Source organism: Urocitellus parryii, chromosome 4 (assembly GCF_045843805.1).
Source record: "Urocitellus parryii isolate mUroPar1 chromosome 4, mUroPar1.hap1, whole genome shotgun sequence".
Classification (NCBI taxonomy): domain Eukaryota; kingdom Metazoa; phylum Chordata; class Mammalia; order Rodentia; family Sciuridae; genus Urocitellus; species Urocitellus parryii.
The window spans coordinates 159,285,242-159,310,569 of NC_135534.1; the positions used below are offsets into that span (position 1 = coordinate 159,285,242).

Consider the following 25,328-nt stretch of genomic DNA (forward strand, 5'->3'; position numbering starts at 1 on the left):
TTAAAAGTTCAGGTCTTTAACTTATCTTTTGAGCTATGAGTGTCAATATTCAATATTTCAGGGGCTGGGATTGTAGCTTAGTGGTGGAGTGCTTGCCTTGCACATGTGAGGTACTGGATACCATCCTCAGCACCCCATAAAAGTAAATAAATAAAATAAAGGCATAAAAAAATCAACATTTCATCCATTTCTATATGTTTCAGCAAACAAGTAACACAAAGAAGAATCCCCTATGTACACCCTAGAAGTGTGCACATTTCTATTCTTAAAAGATGTCTGCCTGTAAAGAATTCTTGAAATTCAACAACAGAATAATAATCTAATTAAAAAATGGCTAAAGGACTTGAAGAGATATTTTTTCCAAAAAGATAAACAAATATCCAACAAGTAAGTGATGCTCAATGTCATTAATCAAATCAAAATTGAAATGAGACACCACTTAATACCCACTAGGTTATCATTAAAACAAAGTTGGCAAAGATGTGAAGAAACTGGAACTCTAATACATTCCTGATGGGAATGTAAGATGGTGCAGTCACTAAAGAAAACTGGTGGTTTTTAAAGTTAACCACAGCCTTACCATAAGCCCTAGCTATTGTATTCATAGGTATATATGCAAAAAAATTGAACATAGTTGTTCACATAAAATCCAGTACATTAGTTCATAGCAGCTCTATTTATATTAGGCAAAAAGTGCATAAAACCAAAATGTCCATTAACTAATGAATGGATAAACAAAATGTGGTATATCCATACAGTGGATTACTCAGCTATAAAAAAACTGAAGCACTGATACATGCTACAATATAGATGAATTTTGATAACATTAGGCTAAATAAAAGAAATCAGACACAGAAGCCCACATATTATATGGCTCAATTTATATGAAATATCTAGAATAGGCAAATCCACAGAAACAGAAATGAGTTTAGTCATTGATTGCCTGTGGCTTATGGGAGGAGACAACATGGAGTAACTAATGGGTAAGGGGTTTCCGTTTGGGGTCATAAAAATGTTCTGAAACTAGATAGTTGTCTAACATGGCCAATGTATTAATGCCACTCAATTGTTTTTTGTTTGCAGTCCTTTTAAATGGATGGAATGGTAAATTTTATGTTATGTGTACTTTGCCACAATAAAAAGAAAATTAAAAAAATATGTCTACCTGCTTAGTCAAGATTCAGGATATCCTTTTCTGGGGATATCTATAAGTTTACCTATACATTTCTATATATTTATATATCATCTATTATTCACAATTATATATATTATCTATTATGTACAATTATATAGAGAGCTTTTCAAAAGAAATCTTTCTGTGATCAGGTGAAATGATACTGTTTTGCGTGAATAACAAATTGCCTTTAAAATGTACATTCATAGTGACTGTAAGCCAAACTAGTGAACTATGCAGTTGGAATTCCCAGTCTTAAGTCCAATGAAATCTCACATGCTATCAGACCTAATGCTGTATCTCAGATGACAGGTAGTTAGTACAGGTAGAAATCAAAGGCACAGGTTTTAAAGCTAAGTGGAGTTAATTCAAATTCTAGCTCTTCTAATACCACAGGTGAAAATTCAGGCAAGTTACAGTAACCTCTGAAATCAGTTTCTTCACTAGTAAAATGGGAATAATAACATCTAATTTAAGGTGATTTAAGAATTGAATTAATTTATATGTGAAAAGTTCTTAACATTTAAGTACTTAACAGTTGGCATGGTAAATGTTCAATAGGGTAGCTATTTATAAGATTTACATATATTCTGATGCGATCCTTTTATAAATTTTGCAAGATAGTCACTTTTAGTGGGAAGGAGCCTGCTCATCTTGCATGAGCATGATAGGGAGTGGGAAAGTATCTTCTTGCACACCAACTTAATACTGGCACAGATGACTTTGAAATACAATGAAAGTTATCACTTTTCTACCGGGGCCGCATGCTACCGCTTGAGCCACATCCCCAGCCCTCAATGCACATCTTCTTACTAAACTTAATAGTAAGGACATGTTTTTTTAGGATAAAGAAAGGACATTATTGCGTATTTGAAGTTTATAAAGAAAGAAGTCAAGAAGGAAAACCAAACAAACAAGAGAATTAGAAAGAAAAGCAGGTCTTATTTCTTTCACCATGTTCCAAATTACTAATTTCAGATTGGTCGGAGGACCCAACCTGTTGGGCTGAGTGGAATAGGCTCACTCTGATCCAGCCAACGAATAAAGAAACTGGTATAAAGATTCAAAGGAAATCATGACTCTTGCAAACAAAAGATAAAGGGTGTACAAAGGATCATAATTCAAGTGGGAAACCTGCTTGATGGTCCCAGCTCAGCACAAGGATTTCCACTTCTCCTTGACATCAGTCAGCTGAATGTCAGATGTATCTAAGGCAGTTTTGTTAAGGGGTGTGAAAAAACACTTAAGTCTAAAATCTATTCCCTCATCCTCAAGGAGTTTACGATAGCGCTGGAGAGATTAGCCGTGTAACTAACACTCCTGGGCGGTCAATGAAACATGACAAATGAGTTGGCAGAGGCCTTGAAAGAAGAGAAATTCATAGTTAAAGATCATTTGGGGCTGCAAGCTTGTCAAGGAAGGCTTTAAAAGGCGGGAATGAGAGCTAGGCCTTAAAGGGAGGATACGGTTTGCGGAGGACAGGAAATCCAGGAATCCCTAGCAAAGGACTCAGGCTGGGTACTAACCAGACTAGCCCCTCCGGCCAAGGCGCATGCGCAGCCCCACGCTCGCGGGCCGCAGGAAGCCTGCCAAGACCCCGCGCGCCTAGGCGGGAAAAGACACGCGCATGCGCAGATCAGCGCTTCGGGCTCGCCAGGATGGGGAAGGGGAGGTGGAGTTTCCAAGTGGGAACTTGACCCGTTACCATTAGCGGTCATGGCGGCGCGCTCGCCGTCCTCACCGCTCCCTCCGCCCTCGGCGCGACCGATGGGCCCCCGGTCCCCACGTATTAGGCGGGGAGCTGAGGTCCACACGGTGCGCAGCGAAGCCTCGGGGCTTGCCAGCACAGTGCGGGAGGTCGTCGTGGATAAAAATGACATACTCTGGCGGGGCGAAGAAGGGTCAGGGGCACCGCGAGGGCCCGCGGGGGCTGCTCCGGCTCATGCTCCCCTCCTCAGCGAGCCCGTGGGGTCCAGGCGGCTAGAGGGCATCTCGGTAGAGGAGGCGAAGATGACCCGGACGCAGCTACTGGAGGAAGAGTTGAGCTGCCTAAAGGAGGAGCTGGCATTGTGTCAGGTATCTAGGACCTCCGCCGGCCTTTCCCTCCACAGCCCGGCCCGGGAGACGCGCTTTTCCGCCCGGCCTTGGGCTGTGTCGCTCCGCGGATTGGGGACCTCCCTGGTCCCTCCCGCGACGCCGCCTACCGGCTCCTACCGCCTTCTTGGCCTGGGGCTTGAGGGACCTGGGCTCCTGCTCCCCTGCGGTCACCCGCCAGGCAGGGCTCGCCTTCGCACCCGGGTTTGGTTTGGTCACTTGGATACATCCAAAAGGCGCTTCGCACCCCTTTCCGCCTTCCTTCCCGAAGTTCAAGTTCCGGTTGTGGTTGGTGTTTGTAGCGGTACCTGATCCCACGAGTGGAGTGCAGCCCGCAAGTTGAACAGAAAAGCTTAAACACTTATGTTAAAATAAAATCCGCCAAAGAAATAGCTTGTTTTAAATTTCCAGACCCCTGCTGTTGTACTTACAGGGTCAGACTTGTAAACACAGACTCATAATCTTAAGGAAGTCTTGGGCTGGAAACTTTTACACACAATAGATGATGCTTGAGACTATTTATTAGCCAACTACAGTAATTCCATAGTTCCCATAATCCAGGAGTGAGAAATCTCGTTTTCTTCTGATCTCGCTAGTGAAAAGCATTTGCTAAGTCAGTTGCACTAAAACAACTTCTTATTTGTAGAGTTTGTGTGTACTAAGGATGATCAGCCCCACGTACATAGTCTTAATTTTCCTTTAGTTTTGTCTGCTTATCACTATCTCTTCCCGGATTTTACCGGAACCTTCCCACAGGGTTAGATTAAATGTTGGGAACTCAATAATAGGTCTTTAAATTCCTGTCTTCAAGATAGATACCAATTAGAAATTGTTCAACACCAAGGTAACTTTGTGAACAGTTTTATCAGTTTAGATTAATAAAACAGTTCATGAAATTGATTCTCTCTTGTAGTTTGTTATGTTGAATTTTTTTTGTTTTGTTGTTGCTTTTGTAGGCTCTTGCTGAGTCAAGCTTAAGTATGTCTTTGATTAAACAAATTGAGGAGGTGTTATGTACCTATTCTTCACTGGTTAAGGGGGCAAAAGGATGAATAAAAGACACCAAAGACTGTCTGTCTGCCTATCTATCTATCTAAAATTCTACACACACACACACACACACACACACACACCCCTCAACTTTGGGGAGTTTAGGAATGTGAGCTCATGATAAAGGTCTTTGTTAAAAGTCATAATTTAAGACACAGTTTGCTCATGTTTTCTGCCCTTTCCTTATGCCGTTCCATAATTAGGACCTTAGCTGGCTAAGGAAATAAGTTATTTACTTTTTTATAATTAAATCAGGAAGTCAGTGTGGAAAACAGCCTGATGAACCCTTTCCCTAAACCCATTCATTATTAGATTCTTTTAAAATGTGGCTCCCAATATGGCATTGGCCTTTTTGACCTTGGACATACCTGGACTAGGAAGATTATTGCATTACTATAGGCAGGGGTAAGAATATAGATATGGTCGTAATTAGCTTAGAATGATGATCCTTTTGATTCTATCATATACTGTTAGATGATGATAAGCATTCCAATAATGAGAAATGAAATTGGCATTATCCCACACCATAAAACTGTAGTCAAAACACACTCTTAATATAATTGAACTCCCAATTTTTTTTGTAAAGAAGTATTTCAGTGATTTAAACTCACTTTTAGATATTTTTATTCTTTCACTTATTTATTCAGGTGGAAATCACAGTACCTGAGAATGTATAATATTAAAACTGCTAGAAATTTTAACCTAAAGTTCATTTTATATTACTTAGTAACATATATGCACATTTAATTTCAGAAAGAATATTTATGATAAAGGTTTGTTATTAACTCTGATATTTTCTATTTTAAAAGATTGTGTTCAGATCTAAATTAATTCCACGTCCTTATAATGGGTCAAACATCCTGTTTGGGGAAAAGAACCTTGTTTGATCAATAAATGATCATACATAGTAGCTTCTGTTAGGTTAGTTCCTTTCCCATACACATTTAATTTATGGGAATCAGTTATGTGTGATTGGTGGGAAAAGTTTGATTCCAGGTACCATTTCACTCCATTGGAATGCCTCAGAGTAGAAAATAAGCACTTCTTTTAATGTGAGCTTCTTATCTCACTATAGGTAATTTTATTATTTAAACATTTTTTCCTATGACTGCCACATTAGCAAGCAAACTACATATATGCTTAGCTGAAGAAAAGGTGGTTGATTTCAGTGTGAAAAGCTGTCTGTATTGTGCTTACTGAGGATTGTAGTTTAGCTTCCAAATACAGCTTTTGTCCAAGGAATTTTTCAAGGGTGTTCCAAAAAGTGATTCTGAGTCCATGAAATTTATGCCCTTTTTTTGTGTGTGTGGAATTAAAGCCTAACTCTATTATATTCTTAATTTTGATTATATCTTTCAAGAATGTATTGTTTGTGACAAAAGAAGCTGGAGATATGAATATATGCATGTTTATCACAATTTATAGAATACCAGGTGAGGAAAAGTAATGTTATGTAGTGTTCATAAAGCTTATTTTCTGTTTTAGTAGCAACCAAAATATTTACTAAACCTACAGAGCAATTTCAGATAAAACATTTAGGACATTTAAATTACCAAATTTAATGATGAAAATAACTTTGGAAGCACATGATATTGGAAGTAAGAGTGTATGATCAGAGAACTAGTTCCCTTATATTTTATGTTGGAAACCTTGTCAAGTCATTCAAAAAGAAAAAAATTAAATTTGAGTATGTATTGTGGAATTAGATTTCTCCTCATTGTTAGTGGCTATATTCTAATAGGTGAACTTTTTGTGAAGTTATTTTTCATAATGATAATTTGTTGAGTGGCTACTTTGTGTCATATTTGCAAACAAATTCCTTCCATGGTTTCCTTGAGTTCTGATGGGCAAATTATTTGTTTAAGTGTAGGAAATAGTTTTTGAAGGTTTGGTGAATTCATCCCTCCATTAGAGGCAAATTAAAGGCCTAATATATTTCCAAAATGAATCCATGTGTTGGGAGAGTAGGTACCCACTTCAAAAGGGGCAGTTTTGGGTGTTTGTGTGTATATTGACGGTGTCTATTTCCATAGAAGCTGATAAGTAAAAGACAAAAACCAATCTACCTCTAAGGAAATTTAGAATCAAGTCATCTATCATTTAGTCAGCTGTTTCATAAGCTAGGGGCTGTTTAATAAACTTTATGAGAAGGATTAGGAATTTTTAAGTATTTGATTGTGTTTGGAAGTTCTGTACAGAAAACAAATAATTTTATTATGAGTGATTTTAAAGGCTTTTAATTTAAAAAAATTTTAAAAATATCTTTAAGTGTCTGAAATAGGGAAAATACAAAGAATGTGATTGGCAATAGTTTCCTTGTTTATATATTTTTTGGAACAGTTTGGAAATTAGTTCTGTGGTATTTTTTTTTTTTTGAGTGGTTAACTTTTTCTATATGAGAAGGATCTTTTTAATAATTAGAGGGATAATCCACATTAAATTTAATATGACATTCAAATAATTAAAACAAAATTCTTGGGTTGGGGTTGTGGCTCAATGGCAGAGCACTCGGCTTGCACATGCAAGACCGGGTTCGATCCTCAGCCCACATAAAAATAAATAAATAAAATAAAGGTATTGAGTCCAACTACAACTAGAAAATATAAAAAAAACCCCACAAAATTCTTAATAGTCCTGCAATCCATTTTTAACATTTTTAAATTTCAGTGCTGGGAATTGAATTTAGGGACTCAAATTCAGAGTGCATGCTAGGCAAGCACTCTGTTGAGCTATACCTCTGGCCCTTCATTTGTAGCATTTTATTATTCGTCAAAAGTCTTACTTTGGTTTTCAAATTAGCAGACATGATGGCTATACTTAATAATAATGTATTACATGCTTGAAAATTGGTTAAGAGAATAGATTTTAATCTTTTTTACCACCAAAAATGCTTACATGAAATAATGGATATGTTAATATTTTGATTTAGCCATTTCACAACATATATGAAAATATCATATAACTATAAATATAAGCCATTTTGTCAATTAAGAAAATAAATTTACCAACCCTCTTCCCCCACAAATTCTAGAAGGCTGAGTAAATATATTTATAATCTAGGAGAAGACAAGACATTTCTAACTAGTACCTAAAATCCATAAGCCACCAGGGGAAAGATGTATAAATTTGAATATATGAAATTAATAACTACTGTTTTTCAAGAAAATTCCCATTGTAAGTAAGTTAAATAAGCAAGAGCAGTCTGGAAAAAAGTATTTCTAACCCACTTGGCAGGCATAAACCTAATTTTATAATGTCCTCTAAGTTTCAGTAGCACCTCTTATATTTCATTGGCAGAACTTGGGCACATAGCCATAAGACAAGAAAGGCCAGTGTGAGATAGTTGGCCAGCAAAGTACCAAAATGGTTTCTGTAACTAAAAGAAGAGAATGGATAATGGAGAAAGATATTAATTCAGGTATCTGCCACATAATCAAACAAATACAGGATTATTAAATGAAATATGCCATGAAAAAAGAAGGACAAAGGGCAAGGGGTTGCAGAGACTTGTGAGTCTTGATAGCTTTTATAAATATGGTAGTCAAGGAAGACATCCCTTAAGGCAGTGATATTTAAGCAAAGACTTGAATGAAGTGAAGGAGTAATATAAAAATCTGGTAAGTAGTACATTATGTGCAAAGACCCTACTGCAAGTAGAGTAACAAAGTCATTGTGAACAAAGGGGAGAGAAAGATGAGGCTAAAGAGCTATGTGTGAGGATGATGTGGGGTTTTTAGGTTTGGTAAAGAGTTTGGATTATCTTCTAATGGGATCCAATTGGAGAGTTTTGAATTGTAAGGGTAAGAACCATTGTAGAGAGCTAAGAAAGAAATGGTGTTGATTTTGATGAGGGAGATGGTAGTAGAAATGGTGAGGGTGATTGGAATTGGAATGTATTTTTTTTAGTGCCATTTACTGATGGTTTGGATATAAAGTATGAATAAAAGAGCAATCAAGATTGCTTTCTGCATTTTAGGTTTTTGAATTAATGAGTAGATGATGATGATGCCATTTTCTGAGCTGCAGTGGGCAGATTTGTAAGAGGGTAAAAAAACAAGAATGTTGTTTGGACAAATTAAATTTAAGATGCCTATTAGGCATTCAAGAGAATCATCAGATAGCCAGTTGGAGCTATAAGTGTGGACATAAGGGTACAGGGGACAGTTAGAAAGATAAGTCTTAGTGAAGAGTTTGTATGTAAAACCATGAGACTGACATGAGGTCTACATGGGTAGTAGCTTTGAACATATTAATGTGAGGATTTTTTCAGAAAATGTTGATGCTTGAATCTTACTTGAGACCAATTAATCAGAATTTCTAGATTGTCACTATTTTTTAAAAGGTCCTCAAAATTGATTTCTAACTGTCTACTAGAATTAATAACAATTGACTTTTGTGATAAGGATTGAAACTTTCAGTTGTCCATTTGATTTGATAGTATCTTGAATGATAATTTTATCACACGGGGAGAGAACTCTTTTGAAAGATACTGTAGAGTGAAAAGGAGGTGCAGTAGTAGAGATAGTCTTAAATTATCTTGCTGAAAAGGGGAGCTGAAAACTGGTGTAGTAGTTGCAGGGCGATTTTAAAGTAAATTTGCCTTGACATTTAGTATTTCAGTATTTGCATCCCAAAATGCAAGTGATAGAAGTATTAAAAGTGAATATGGGTTACCAATATAAGACATTAAAATAAAGCTTTCCTGCCATTCTTTCAAATAATTCACTGACATAGAACCTAGGGATCAAGGAATATGTTTTTTGTTTTAAAATTTAATGTAATGTTTTATCTGATGACTATATAAAATACCTTTTTTTTTTCTTCTTTTTTTTTCCTTTAAGGCTGATAAAGAATTTGTATGGTCATTGTGGAAACGCCTCCAGGAAAAAAATCCAGATCTCACACAGGCTGTCAGTTTAGTTGTGGAAAGGTGAGTTCCCAAATTAATTTTTCATGAGTATTTGGATTGTTGAATTTGTTTCATTATAATATACTAGCTTTTTGTTGCTGTGACAAATACGTTCCTAGTAGTCCATTCTGCTGTCAGTGGATTAATCCACTGATGAAGTCAATGTCCTCATGTTCCAACCACTTCTCAAGAGCCCCACTGCTGAATATTTCTCCACTGGAGTCTAAGCCTTCAACACATGAGCCTTTAGAGGACATTCTAGATCCAAACTACAACAATTTCTCTTCAGTGTTAAACTTAAAACTTGTCATGAATGCCCTGAAGAGATTATTGATTTCCAAACAAATGTGGAACAGAGTATTATAAATATTGGATTTATTACAACAAGGGCCAATTCACCAAGTACAGACAGGGCTTAATTTCCTGTTTATATTCTGACATATTTGGGGAATTTTCAGGTAAGAGAAAACTATTACTTATATACTGTGTGTGTGTGGATATTTGTGTGTGTGCATTAGTATTGAGCTATTATAGCACAATTGAAAAAATTGAAGAAGTTCCTGCTATTTGACTTCTTACTCCATAGACTGTCCCTGTGGACTTCCTAGACCTTATTCAGTTTTCCCCTAAGATAACTGCAGTATATACTTGAAAGCCTGGGATGACCTTGCCAGAGTAGAGTAAGTACTCTAGAATAGGTTGAGAGATTTTACTTATACTTGTATTACTCTGTAGGGGATGCCCAGTCATTTAACTATAGATTATTGGGCCTCTCTTTGGTCATTAGAAATAGTCTAGTGTTGCTGGATAATACTTATCAAACATTTGGTATACAGTAGTCCCATGACACTTAGAACAGCACTTAAAACACTTGCTTTCCTATTAAGTGAATTTCATTATATTTCCTAAATGAGAAGCTAAACATATGGATGCCTTTCTCTTTTCTTTTCCCTTTTTTTCTTTATTGGAATCATGATCATAAAATCTGAACATCATTTTTGATAACTTGAACTGTATTTACTTTTGGAGTCACTGGCACTGGGATTATTCCTACTGGCTGGAATTTGACTTGTTAAAATCTGTGATGCATACTTAACTATGTCCTATTTTAGTATCCTTGACTGTTGTAGACTCTTAAAATGTGTAATCAGTTTCTCCTCATGTTGCTGATATGCTAATTTATCAACCAGGTTTCTCCTTTTGATGATCAGAATTAAGTCCTTTGTTCAAACACTGGTTGTTACTTCTTCAATCATCTTGAGATGATATGTGATCTGTCTCCCTTTATTTTTTAATTTGAAGCAGGCTAAGCTTTCTAGGGAAGGTCTTGGGACTTCAGTTGTCATTTCTGTGATTCTTCTTCCTTCTCTCCTTTTATTTGTGAGTTTATTTCAACTTTTTAAAAACTGTCCATAATTTGTACTTTCTACTTGGTTGAGGAGAAGCAAATATTAAAATATCATGAGGCCATTTTCCTCATCCTTTATAATTCCTTTTAATATTTATAATATACTTAATGTATGTTTTTATAAGAGTGTATATACAAAATTTGTATTTTATAAAAAAATACACATATTAGAGGCAGGTACGTAAAAGCCTTTCATGTATATTGAAATAATATGTATAACATGTTACACATGTATACACATGTATAACAGGATAACGTGTATTGAAATTTTTGGAGATTACTGTTTTATAGCTATCATTTTCAAAATTCATTATACCCAAGATATACTTGGACAATTTAACAAAATATAGCTTTGTCAGGCTTTCTCAGTCTACTTAATATCTATTGGTGGATGTAGCTCAGTGGTAGGGTGCTTGCCTAGCATGTTTCAGGCTCTTGATTTTTTAACTTGGAAACCTATAGTTGCATTTATAATTTTATGACTATGTAAATGTTTATTTTTCAGAGAACTGTGTAGTATGTTTGAATCCACTGAGAAATGAAAATTGTATGGCTCTCAATCTGTATCTTTCAAAAAATATTATAAATATCAAAGTCAAGAAGATTATGGAAAGAACCTATTATCTGACCCAAAATAATTAATTACCTTTAATTACCCAAACAAAAGTCTTGATTTTCCTGGACAATATTTTTCAATATCTAATTTACCTTATTTGTACTTTCTTTTATAAAGACTGCCAATATTCTTTGTAAGACATTTGCCTAATGGGCTAAAGATATTTTTCCTTGGGTTTTTTGCCTTAAGGTGTGGATTTGGACCAGTTGCTTTCTAAACCTACTCTCAGCTGTCAGCCTAGGTTTTCTTTATTGTACACCTGCACTTACTCTGTAGTTTCTAGTGTCTTATATCTTCCTTTTCCTTTAGGTTGGATTATTTTTTCAAGTGTTTCCTCAAAAAGAATGTGCTGGTGGTATATTTTCTGACTTCTTATATGTCTCAAAATGTTCTTTTGCCTTTATGTTTGCTTGATACTTCAACTGAATACAAAATTTTATGTTCATGTAGTTTCCCTTGGATTTTTGAAAGCATAGCTCTGTTATCTTATTTCAGTATAGCATTGTGCTACTGTTAGAAATACCAAGGTGCCACAAGAAATCAGACATGTGCTTGATAGTGGGTGAGTAAAGCAAACTTTTACTCTTGCCAGAAGGGTGTCCTACTGGAATCTGGGTGGCAAGTGCACCTGGGTGGGCAGTCTGCCTGCTTATATTCCTAACACCTAGTAGCAGTTCTGTCCTTTACTCTGATTGGAGGAGTTCAGGGTTATAATCTATGCGATTGGCTAATTTTAAAATTGGGGTGGGCAAAAGGAAGGACTATAATTAAAATGGCTATAATTGTATCCAATTAAGGCTATATTCTGAAAATGGGCCACCAGACTTTCTATTTCTCACAAATCTCTGCTTTTTCTGTTTTATAACTTTTGGCTTCATTTTCATTGTAACCTTTGGTATTGCTATCCATTGTAGATATATTAACTTTTTGAGGTGGAAATTGCCCATGGTAAGGAATTTTCTGCTTTTTAGCAGTTCAGATCCCCATCCTGGTGATTAGGAGCACTTGGTAAGGTCCTTTCCAGATCACTTGAAACTTGTCTCCTTTTTAGCTCTTCATTAAAAATCAAGTCACCGGGCTAGAAGTGATGAATTGTAGACTCTAGATTCTGAGATTCCCCAGAGATCACTCTTGGGAATGTGTGAGAAGCCTCTTGACTCTTCTGTCAATGGTGCCATCTACTAGGATGGTTCAAAGTCTTGCTGACTGCATGCTGTTTCCCTTAGAAGCCCCAGAGACATTTCCTTCTCCTGTTACCCTTTTTGTTGCAGAATTTGCATGGTTGTCTTCCTCTAGGCTCCTCTCAGTTCCCCTGATCAGGAGGTCAGTTGACTCACCAGAGTTGTAGAGCCCTTAAAGGGGTCCCATGATTCCCTGGGTCCTGACTGACTTTAGAGGGCAAGGGCCAAAATACTGGATACCTTTTCCTTGAACCTTTTACTTCCTTTTATTTGATTTCTAAGTTTTGGTTTTAAACATCTAGCAGGTGAGTTTTACCAGTAACTTTAATATCTGTAATTTTATAGTTATCCCTTCCATTTAACTGGGGTTAGTATTAGCACTCAAAGTCAGCTTATATCCTATTCTGCCCTATAGGTGTTGGCCTATTATCTCAAATTAACTCAGATTCTTCTGTTAGAAGGAATACTTTTTCAGAACATAAACAGGCAAATGTTATGAAGGTCTATAAGGAAAATACTAAATGAAATATATCTATAAGACCAAAACCATATTCAGTTTGTTTAATAGTGTTGAACATAATTTCTATAATAATACTACATATTTGATATCTATTTTGCCTCCACAAAGACACATAAATATATCAAGTCAGTTACATATGAGGCCCTGTACAAATTTTACTTTCTTTTAAAACTCTTATAATTTTACATAGCTTTAATAATTTACCCAAACCTTTACTTAATTTTGTATTACATCCCTTGGTTATTTTGAGATCATAGAACTCTTTATAAAAATCTATCTTTTGAAAACAACTTTAAATACTCTTAAGTCTAGCCTACTTTGGAGCCATCCTAACATGGAGTAGGGTGTGAGGCAGAGACTTACCTCAGGTAAGGCAGGGCTGTTGACAACACAATACAACATTACATCTGAAATATAAGTCAAACAGAAACTAAGAGAGCTCTTAACTTTTTTGTAGAAAAAGTGGCAAAAAGTTTTTATGTTCTACATTGTGGAACATAAACAAACCAGGCTTTCATTACTTTTCAAAAATACATTTAAATTTCCATCCCAGTGTAAAGAGTAACACAAAGTTTTATGTATAACTATTTGATGAAAAGTTATTTTTATCCAATTATAAAATATTAAATAACATACATAAATCTCAAACTAAACTTATTATTTCTATATAAGTCTGAAAGAGACTACTGCTGTAGACAACTCTAGTTTCGAAAATAACAGTCTGGTAATGTATTCCTAAGCTTTACATTTTAAAACACTTGTATATTTCATCCCAGGGGAGGGATCATACAGTCTGGCATATACCAAATCTGTGCCTTAATCTTTTTTCTCCTAGGTGACATTCAGGGGTTAGAGCCAATTTTGATAACATATACATGATATAGGCACAAGAACCCATGACATAGAATACACAGGTTAAAATAAAGCATGTCACAGATTTTTACAGAATGACTCAGACATGAAAAGGGTTTTTGCATTTGGGACCATTAAGAATAGAGTCTGTCAGCCATGTCGGATGCTGAAATCAAAGATTCAGATGGCCATTCATCCTCCATGGGGGCAGATATACTTCCACCATTATTAGTTTACTTACCTGCTCAGGACTTTTCAAAGGAAAAGAAGATTTGTATATATAGGATCTTTCCATTTGTTCTTCCTTGTCCTTAGACCTGGAATTTTTTTTAAAAAAATATTTATTTATTTTTTAGTTATAGGTGGACACAATATCTTTATTTTATTTTTAAGTGGTGCTGAGGATCAAACCCAGTGCTTCACACATGCTAGGCGAGTGCTCTACCTCTGAGCCACAACCCCAACCCAAGACCTAGAATTTTTATTGACCATTTTCTTCTTGTAGCTTCCTATAAACACCGGTGTGTTCAATCCCCCTTAATAGGAATTTCTTACCCGCCTCTTTCCCCATCCTGTTCTCCTGAATGTGGTCTCATGTTTCTGAATAGAGGCTCATTCACACTCACACAACCTCTGGGATATTCCAACCACTAAGGGAATACTTCTCTCTTGAGCTTGAGAATAGATTTTCCTGCCTTCATTTGTACACAGGGTTTTGTGGTCACCAAGGGGCTTGCTTGCTCCCTTTCCCACAGTTGTCAGTTCGTATCAACTAGGGTCCATTGCTGGTCCCAGGGATCGTGGTTTCCTCCCCTGTTTCAAGGCCACTGCACCAAGGCAGCAAGACATGTCTTCTCTAAGGAAGGGGGATTCCCATGAATCCTAGGCAATGTATGGAACACCATGTTGGGTCAAAATTATTTGAAGTACCAAGTGCAATAAGACCTGCTTGCAAGTGGGTGGGCAAGGCAAAAACTTTTACTTTAGCCAGAATGGTGTGCTACTAGAACTGCTTTCAAGAGCACCTGGGCAGGCAGTGTGCCTGCTGCTTATTGGAGTTCAGGGTTATAATCTATACCATTGGCTAATTTTAAAACTGGGGCGGGCAAAACGAAGGTCTGTGATTTAAATGGCTACAACTATATCCATTTAAGCCTGTATTCTAAAAATGGACTGTTGGACTTTCTAGTTCTTACACTACAAACAATCCCAGTGCCAGTGTGATTCTTTTTTATTTCTAGATATTCACTTGAGTCTTTCAGGATTATCTCTTTATGTGTAATATTGTGAAATTTCAATATTATCTGTTTGTTTTAATCTCTAAAAAATCTGTTTCAGCTTTTTATAGGACTTTTTAATCTCAAAACTCAAGATTTTAATTGAGAAAATATTCTTTTATTTATTTTTTATTTTTGGCATTGTTTTCTTTTGACACTCATCAGAGGTTGAAACTTCTAGCATTAGCCTCCTTTATCTTTTTTCTCCAGTTCTATCCTGATTGGTCTTTTTACTTCATCTTCCATTATAAAGTGAACTTTTTTTCTATTTGCTTTATGCTGTGGTCTGAATGTTCGTATCCCACCCAAAATTCATGGTGAATGGCCATATTATCCTGATTGTTTGCATGCCTTATAAGTTTTTCTTGGAAAGTGGACATTTTAGATTTTATATTATAACAAATCTGGTTACAATTCTTCTCCCCCATCCCTGGGCCTGTTATTGTTATTTCCAGTGTAATCTATTTTAAATGGACTATTCAGTTTTTCTGATTGTAATGTTTAAGTTCTTTCTGTTTTTTTATTATATTCATTTTTAAGGGTAATTTTTATTTGTCTTTCCTAGTCTTTCCCATTGATGTTGATGATTTTCTTTAAATGTATGACAATCTTTTATTGACCTTTAATGTTTTTGTATAAAAGTCCATATTGCTTTATATAGGTATGTTACTCATTTGAGTTTGCTTTGCATTTTGTTTATTGAGTATAGATAGTGTTTACAGTCATTTATATTTATTACAGTTATTATACAGTCATTGCAGTCATTTCCATTTATTAATAGTAGTTGAGTTCTATGTCACTGCAAACACTGAAGTAGCAAATACTGAACCATTACCCCTGTAGGAAATACAAGGTTAGGTTCTTATGAGCATTCGGTCACAACAATTTTGTGAATGGTTGAACATATAATCTTTTTTTCATTTGTTTCACTTTAAAGATACCTTATTTGCTATTTATTGTTTATTCATTAACATTAATCTCTTTGCCCATAGCACTAGAACTTAGGCCTTACCAAACGTCTCTAACAAACTCTTTTCTATCTAAGGTATATCAAAGCCTTCTTTCTCTTAGAAACAATAGACAGCAGTTCAGCACTACTCTTGATTATCCTTTTTAAACAGTAAAATCATCAACAGAAAGTACAAATATGTGTAAAATATGATATTAAGTAGGCCATGAAAAGGACCCTTATATTTACATTATGACAGCTAAAAAAAGAAGGCAGATTGTCATTATTTGACATCAACTGAGAACATGTGAATTGGATGGCTCAAATTTTTTGATACTCTGTGCACATCTGCAAAACTGTTGTGAATATTGACTTTGGTGTTAAGAAATCAATTTTAGTGTAGGCAAGTTCAGAAATTCTGAATCTGCAAATAAGAATTGATTATCTCTAAAAGAGTTTTCTTTTTAGCATAATGATGATAGTATTTTCATACTTAGAATTCTGTAGTTAATTTCTGTTCTAATTAAATATCTAATTAAATATCTGTTCTAATTAAATATCTAATATTTTTAATTGCAGATTTCTTTGTCTCATACTTTAAAAGAAGTTTGTTTGTAGGAGAATCCAAACTCAGCCTACCTTTCTGAATGTGTAGGGTCCTTTTCTTTCTTTTTTGTTTTTAGTATATCTCATGAGTTTTAACACCTTCATCTTTCCTTTGCTACTTTTCATTTGTCAAGTGATTATTTTATAATATAGTATTCTCACTTATTTATTTTTTCACAAAACATTAAAAGTATTTTAAAGTGACTTCTCTATGGTTTACTGTATATAACTTACCCGAATAAGCCTCAGATTAAAAAAAATTATTAGTTTATTATAATTGTTTATTTGTACATGAATACAACATACTTTGGTCACTTTCATTACATAATCAGCTTCAACTTTATTGAAACTTAATTCTGGTGTATATAGAAATATAGGTGCTATATGAATCTATTCTCCTTCACCCTTTTTGTGGTTGCATTTTTGTTGTATATATTACATTTATTAATGTTACATATGCATTGTTTGAATTATTGCTTCATCATCTTTAGTCATTTTCTTAGTACAGTACAGCTTTAGTTCTAACTATCTCTTTTGTGCTATAACTGGCAAATGAATTACGCACATTATCTTGATATATGTTATGAGCCAATTAGTGCATTATATACATATTTTATGAAATTACTTTTAAAATTAGTTAAGGGAAAAAAGGAGAAAAGTATACATTTAAATTATCTTTTTTTATAATTCCATGATTACCTTTACCAGTGATTTTTTTTTTTGGTATGGATCCAAATTACTTTCCGAGGCAACTTTTTGAAGTTTATTTTTTCTTTTTAAATTTATTTCCCTTTTTTGATGTTCTCCATTGTGGCATTATCATCACACCTTCCTTTATTTCTTTTTATTTTTTAAATTTTAGTTGTAGATGGATACAATCTGTTATTTATTTTTATGTTGTACAGAGGCTCAAACTCAGTGCCTCATACATGCTAGACAAGGGCTCAACCACTGAGCTATAACTCCAGCCCTTCCTTTATTTCTTTAAACATTTTTTGAAATTTTTTTTTCTGATGAATCCAACATGTAGTCTCTCTCCTTGCTAGTTTCTGTTGCCTTTTTTCTTTGGTATACTTTCATATTTTCTTGATTCTTTGTATGCCTTGTAAGTTTTTCTTGGAATGTGGACGTTTGAAATATTATATTGTAGCAAATCTAGTCCTAGTCTCCTCTGCTCAGCACAGGCTTGTTATTGTTATTTCCTTGTTTAATTGCTTGGTGACTGCCTGGATTACTTTAATGAAATCTGTTTACTTTCTTACTATGTTTAGAGTCTGATGTTGTTCCTGAGACAGGTACAAATTTGGGGATGTCCACAGTCACACTGTCATGACAGTGGTTTTCCTAGGGCTCTCTTTTTTCTTTCCTTGATGTATCCAACTATTAAAATCTACTAATTGCCAGTGGCTGCTTGTTCAATTGTTAACATTGCTCTAGGACTTAAATTGCTCTATGAGTCAATTCATTCAATATGTGGTTCTTTTGAAGTTTCTCAGTTGGTGTTTGACAGTTTTTCCACCCCTGAAGTGCTCTTCCTAGTTGATTCCTGCAAGCTATCAGGCCTACAGTTTAGCTTATATCTTGTATCTGCTCCCAGTTATACCCCCCAAGAGTACCCCAAGCTTGAACTTCTCTATATTGTGTGGCAAATGAAGTAGTTTTTCTTGGGAGTACCTGGGATTGAACCCAGGGGTGCTTAACTGCTGAGCCACTTAGTCTCACTAAGTTTCTGAGGCTCAAATTTTTTGATACTTTGTGCACATCTGCAAAACTGTTGTGAGTATTGACTGAGGCTGGCTTTGAATTTATAATTCTCCTGCCTCAGCCTCCTGAGCTGTAGGATTACAGGCATGCACCATTTTTTTTTTTTTTTGAAAAGAGTTTAGGGCCTGTTTCTCATCCTGCTTCTCTCTCCAGGCCAGATTGCTGAGCCACGGTGCTATGGATAAGACAATATTAGGTGGTCACACTGTAAGTATGATAGCTCTGTGGAGGGGAAGCAGCTCTGAGACTCTTGGTTTGCTTTTACTGGTGTGGAACTATTGTGTCAAAAGTAGGGCAAAGTCATTTGGGTCTCAATGTGTGCACTCAAGGTAAAGATTTTATTCTTTAAGTTGGGGATGGCTAGAGAATGGAGTTCCCATCTCTCAACTGTACTTGAGTTAGACTTTGCCTTAATGTCAGTCAGCTGAAACAGAATAAAAAATACTGTTTTTTTTTTTTCCTCCTGGGAAGAAAGCCTTCCAATTGGGAGCTAGGCGGAAGGAGACCTGCATTTTTGGCTATAACTGTCTGGAGTGGAGTTTTCACCCTATTGTGCTAGAAGGGCACAAGAATGAAAATGGTCTTAATTCAGGTACCACAGATACTTTCCTTTCTTGGTGAATTTTCATAAACAGCTATTTCTTTATTTGCTGTAGGTGGTAATTTTTGTTTTTGTGATTTTCACCAGTTTAGGGAGTGAATTTAGGGAAATTTTTATAGTGTCATGTCCAAAGTTCATCTCTCAATGTTTTAAGCTGCTAAATTTTGGGGTAATTTTTTATCCAGATGTAGATAACTTATGTATTGTATCAAAAGATATATCCGGCGACTGGGATTGTGGCTCAGTGATAGAGATGCTGGGTTTAATCCTCAGCACCACATAAAAATAAATAAGTAAAATAAAGGTGTTGTGTCCAAATACAATTAAAAAAATATTATAAAGAAAGAAAGAGATATAACCAGGACTGGGGATTTAGCTCAGTTGGTAGAATGCTTGCCTCCCATACATGGGTTTAATCCCCAGCACCACACACACACACACACACACACACACACACACAGAGATATATACAATTGCATTTGTGATGAATATTACCAAATCATCAATTTAAGAAGTTGTACCAATTTATACTTCCACAAGAAACCCAAAAAGGTGTCTGATTTCTCTACATCTTAGACATTGTAAGCAAAAATAACCAAAATGGGAGCAGACATCAATGGATCAGCAATGCCTTTTATTAAGGAATAGAGTCAATCAGTTAGCATCAGAGGGGCACATTTTTGGGGTAGAAAATGGCAACTGGTTACAAGAGAGGTCTGGTTCTAATAGGTTCTAATGAGAGTTAATCATAGCAGAATGTTTAGTGTGACTTAAATCATTAGAGACTTGGGCAGTCAGGAAACTAGTTGTGTAGGTTCAAAGCCTAAATCAGGAACAGTTGTAAAAGTTTGAAACCCATTGTTACTGGGATGAAAGTCCAGAGCCTGGAGCTTATTGTTTACCTTCTCCACCCAGGACTCATGGTTTCTGGGAAAGGATGAAAGTCCAGAGCCCAGAGCCTATTGTTGGCCTTCTTTCTCCTGGGAGTTGTTATTCCATATCCTTCAGACTTTACCTTTTTTAAAACAAATTATTGTTTTTGCTCATTTGAAAGGTAAATGATATTCTGAAATAGTTTGCACTTGGATTTCTCTTATTTTGTATTAATGAAATCTTAGAGACATTTAATATTATTCTCTGGACTTTTCCTTTTATATAGCTTTCTTTATCCATTGCCTGTGGCATTTCTAATTCATTTCCTAGGGTGCCCTTCAAACTCAGGATATTACGTATAGAACTTATTGGCTTTTCCTTTGAGTTATTTTACTACTTAACTTTCTCACTACCATAGACATGCCATTTTATTCCTTTTCTTTAACTTTCACATCTTGAGGGTAATCTTTGATACCTTTTGGTCTCTTTTTGAACAGAAAATCAATTCCCAAGCTCAGTCACTTTCTCTTTTGCAGTGTCACTCAAATCCTGTAATTCCTCTATGTCCTTAACTTCTAAATCCTCTATTTTGGTTCTTAGTATCTCAGCTCTGAACATCTTATTGATTTCTTCTTCAAAATCAGTTTTGTTTTACATCTTCACATTGAGAGAAAGTAAGATATAAGACACCAAAGAAAATAATTTGTAAAATTCAAGTTAAAGTTAGTCATTTGAAATTTTAGGACTTTCTTAATGGACATATGGAGGAAACTTGTAACTATCAGGATTAGATGCCTAGGGGATACCAAATATTGCAAGGAAACCAGACTTTGAGATTTGGACATCCATGGCCATAATTAAAACAGATATGTGTACTACATTTACTCACTAAAACATATCAATTGAGTGTCCTCTCATTGTCAGACACTGTGCTTAACTATTAGAGTACTGTCAGGTGGTAAAAATATTTGAAGAAAGGTGTGATTTGTAATGGAATCTGATAGGTACTATTGAAACCCAGACTTTCTCTGCTCGTGCTGGTGGGTGGAGTCTGCAAAAGCTGCAGGCCTCTATAGCCTTCAGTGTAAGCAACTAATCAAGGCATGCCATGTTTGCCAGCATCAGCGCTTAGGGTCACAGCTGGAAAAGCTGGATTCTTATCCACTATTCTCAAGTGCTGTATTGCAGCTCTTAGTGGTGGGTTATGCCCTCTAGTATTATAGCAGACCACATTACTGCATCACCAATTTCTTTCTGTTTCTTTACTTGAAAATCCAAAGGGTGAAATTCACGGACAATGGAAGGCAAGAGTGAAAGGAGTAGGATTTATTCAGATGTGAAGAATAGAAACACAATACTCTCAGGGTGAGAGGGGACCTGTTGGTAGGTTGCCACTTGAGTAAACTAATCATGTTTTGGAAACCTACCAATGCCACTGGTTCAAATTTATGTTAATCATGTTTTGGAAGTTATCAACAGTCTTGATTAGCCCCAGAGTCTCCATTTTGTTCTGTCTCTTCTTCTATTCACTTGCTGCTCATTGGGCCTGGGCTGGATTGCTGCTGGGCAACAGATCAGCAAGCTCTGGTTTGCCTTGGCCTGCACTGGTATGGTGGGCTCAGCTGCAGTCTCTGTTTACAGCCGTTGGTCACTCCTGACTAGACTTCCCAGGCTATTACTCTGCTGCTTTTCCTGGGACAAGGACTTGGAATCATTGCCTTCTCTGAAGAAGTGCCCCTACCTGCCATTGGGTGAAAAAGGGCATTGACTACTCTGGCTACTTCAGGCTGAAAGGGGATGTTGAAAGGGGAGGGCAGTCGAAGCCTGTTTAAGGACTCCCAGGAGAAGGGGGAGCTTTGTTTTGGAATCTGTAAGACCATTTGTAGTTTGGCATCTCATATATCAGGACAGTACAGAGGTTCTTGGTTTTGGTTGGCAGTTGAGTGGATGGGGCATACATAAGGTAGGGATCATAAGGATGTCCAAATCTCAACAATAAACAAGACAGAAAAGTATTATTTTCTGTAAATAATTAGCACAAAGTAGTCACTGTTATTAGACAGTCCCTGAAAACTATGAAGACAGTGATTCATTAAATTGTAGAGAGGGGCTAACATGTTAGTTGAGGCCATTCCATTTACAACTTTGGAAACATTAGCAGAGTTGAGATACACAAAAAAACACACACACACATTTATATATATCAAATTAGTTTTTATAATGTCTTAGTTATCCTCTTGAGCTACAGTTAAAATATCTAATGCAAAATTTTTTCCTGTAAGAAAGCTTTTTCCTTAGTGTTACTTTCTTTGATAGAGGATTGCTTTAACTCTGTCATGTAGGGTTCTTTTGGAAAACTTGGCGAGGAGTTTCATGTGTCACATTACATTTTTAGAAGGATAAATATGGGGGCTATATAATTATGCCAGTGAAGCATAGATTGAGCTTACCCATGTATGAGGGTAGAAAAATTTGTAGGTCTTAAATTGACCTACAACAAACTTGTGATGATGACACAGCCTTTTGTGATAGATATTCAGTCACTCCTGTGTAAGAACCCTTTCATTATGACCTCCCAGTCTTATTTTTGGTAAGGCTGACACAAGTTATGTCTGACGTTATATTGAAAGAGCCATTGTCTTTTCTTTCTGAAAGTCCATGTGTGAATAAACCTTCGTTATACTCTCTTGTTGGGTTTAAGACCCAAAATTGACCTTGTTCTTATTTTCTTTTAAGAGCTCAGATTTCTCAGGTGTTACTCTTGAGAACTTGTGGGAAAACTCTTGGATTCTTCAGCTTTCCTTTACCAATTATGCTGTCTGCCAGGATGGTTCAGGGTATTGTTACCATACATGGCGGCTTCCTATGGAAACATCAGGGTCATTTCCTTCTCCAATTATGCTCCTCTTTACCTAATGTGCACTGTTTTTTTTTTTTTCTTTCTTTTCCCAAGTGTTCTCTTGATCCTTTATAGTTGCAGGGCTCTTGGAGGTGTCCTGTAATTCCTGTGTGTGGCTGACCTAACAGGGAAGGGCCAAAATATTGGCTGTTTCTTTTTCCTTAGTCCTTTTATTTTTTAGACTTTGGTCTCCAAGTTTTGGTTTTAAACGCCAGGCAGGCCAGTTTTAGCATTCCTAAAGTGGGAGTAATAGGTTTTGACTTTAATGTCTATAATTTTATAGTTACTACTTTTGTTTAATATTGGAAGTCAGCATTATATCCTATCTGTGCTGTAGGTGGTGGCTTATTGTCTTAACTCAGGTTGTTTTGTTAGAATACTTCTGCAAAATACTGACAGGCAACAGTTATACAGTTTTATAAGGAAAATACAAAATGATCAGAAGCAGGTTTATTTTCTGATTTACAAATACATCTCTTTTACATGATAATAAAACCTTTATGAACTCAAAGCAAGCATATATAAGCCAGGTTTCAAAATGGTAGTATGGCCCTTTTATGACAGATACAATGTGTAAAAGACAGTACTTACTTATTACTTAACTCTATTAGATCTAAGTAATCGGATGTCCCTTCTAAGAAACATTTAAAATAAGCATTTATAATAAACATTATTAATCACATTCATGTTAAATCTAATTTGTTCATCAAAAAATTTTTAAAAATTTGTTTTAATTAGTCATATATGACAGTAGAATGCACTTTAATACCTCATATACAATGGAGATTTTCCCCTTGTACTTTTGAGTAGCTTGGCTAAGTATTTATTGATTTTGTTTATTTTTTCAAAGAAGCAACACTTTGTTTATTTTTTGAATTTTTAAAAATTTCAATTTCATTGATTTTGGCTCTTATTTTAATTATTTCCTGTCTCCTATTGATTTTGGTGTTGATTTGTTCTTCTTTTCCTGTGACCTTGAGATATAATGTTAGATTATTTTTAGGTGACTTTCTATTTTTTTAATGAGGACCTCAATGGTATGAACTTTCCTTTTAGAAATTCATCATACTGTTCCAGAGATTTTGATATGCATATCAGTATTCTCATCTAAGTCTTTTTTTTAAAATTTTACCCCTGATTTCTTCTGCTATCCATTCATCATCCAAAGTGTATTATTTAGTCTCCTAGATGTTAGAGTAGTTTTTATTTTTTAATCTTTCCATTGATTTCTCATTTCATTCCATCATGATCTGATGGAATGTAAGATATTACCTCTATTTTTTTTGTGTTGTGTAGAGTTGCTTTTTAGCCTTATGAATGATCTATTTTAGAAAATGGTCCATGTGCTACTGATCAGAAAGTCTATTTAGTCATTGATGGATGATTTATTCTATATATGTCTGTTAAGCCTGAATTATTAATTTTATTTTTTAGTTCTATAGCTTCTTTATTTAGTTTTTGTTTGGAAATCTATCCAGTAATAAGAGAAACATGCTAAACTCATCCAGTATTGTCATGATGTAGTCTATTTTATTCTTGATATTAAAAAGGGTTTGTTTGATATACACAGGTGCTCCATTGTTTTCAGCATACATATGTATGATTGTTATGTCTTGGTATTGTATTATTCCCTTAATCAATATGAAATGACCTTTTTTCTTTTTTAAAAAATATTTTTTCAGTTGTAGATAGACAGAATATCTTTATTTTATTCATTTTTTAATGTGGTGCTAAGGATCGAACCAAGTGCCTCATGCATGTGAGGCAAGTGCTCTACCACTGAGCTGTAACCCCAGCCCATGAAATGACCTTCTTTATCTCTTTTGATTAACTTTGTCTTGAAGTCTACCTTATCTGATATGAGGATGGAAACCCTTGCTTTTTTATGTGATCGATGTGACTAATATGTTTTTTCCCCAAATTTTAACCTTCAGTCTGTGGATATCTTTGCCTATGAAGTGAGTCTCTTAGACACAGCATCTTGATGGTGTTTTTAAATCCAATCTGCCAACCTATGTCTTTAGATTGATGAGTTTAGGCCATTTACCCTTAGTATTATTACTGAGATATCATTTTTATTCACTGTTATTCTAATTTATTTCTAGTTTTTAATTTGTATTAGTTTCTCCTTTGTTTGACTATTATTCTAGTACACTTTCCTCTGCTGGTTTTAATTTTATTTTTTATTTGTACTTCATGAAATATTCTATTAAGTATGTTTTGTAGTGTAGGCTTCCTAGTTGTGAATTCGTTTAACTTTTGCTTATTGTGGAAAGTTTTTATTTCATCTTTAATTCTGAAGCTTAATTTTGCTAGGTTTAGTATTCTTGGTTGGCATATATTTTCTTTTAGATCATGGTGTATATTATCCTAAGACCTGCCTACTTTTAATGTCTGTGTTGAAAAGCCATCTGACATCTAGATTGGTTTACCTCTAAATGTGAGCTGTTGTTTTTCTCTAATAGCCTTTAAAATTCTATAATAATAGCCTTTAGAATTCCATATGTTAGGCATTGGTTTTGTCAGATTTTTTCACTGCTGTGACTAAAGGATAT

The 25,328-nt window shown here is 35.3% G+C and overlaps 1 protein-coding gene across 2 annotated transcripts in view; it reads left to right on the forward strand.

Moving 5' to 3' along the window:
- Positions 1-2,890: 2,890 nt before the first annotated feature.
- Positions 2,891-25,328, forward strand: part of Cntln (centlein) — a 291,783-nt gene continuing 269,345 nt past the window's right edge. For both annotated transcript variants that reach the window (XM_026397573.2, XM_026397574.2), the window contains exons 1-2: positions 2,891-3,250; positions 9,160-9,248. In XM_026397573.2, coding sequence (XP_026253358.2) covers positions 2,891-3,250; positions 9,160-9,248 — 449 coding nt within the window. The remainder of the gene's footprint in view (positions 3,251-9,159; positions 9,249-25,328) is intronic.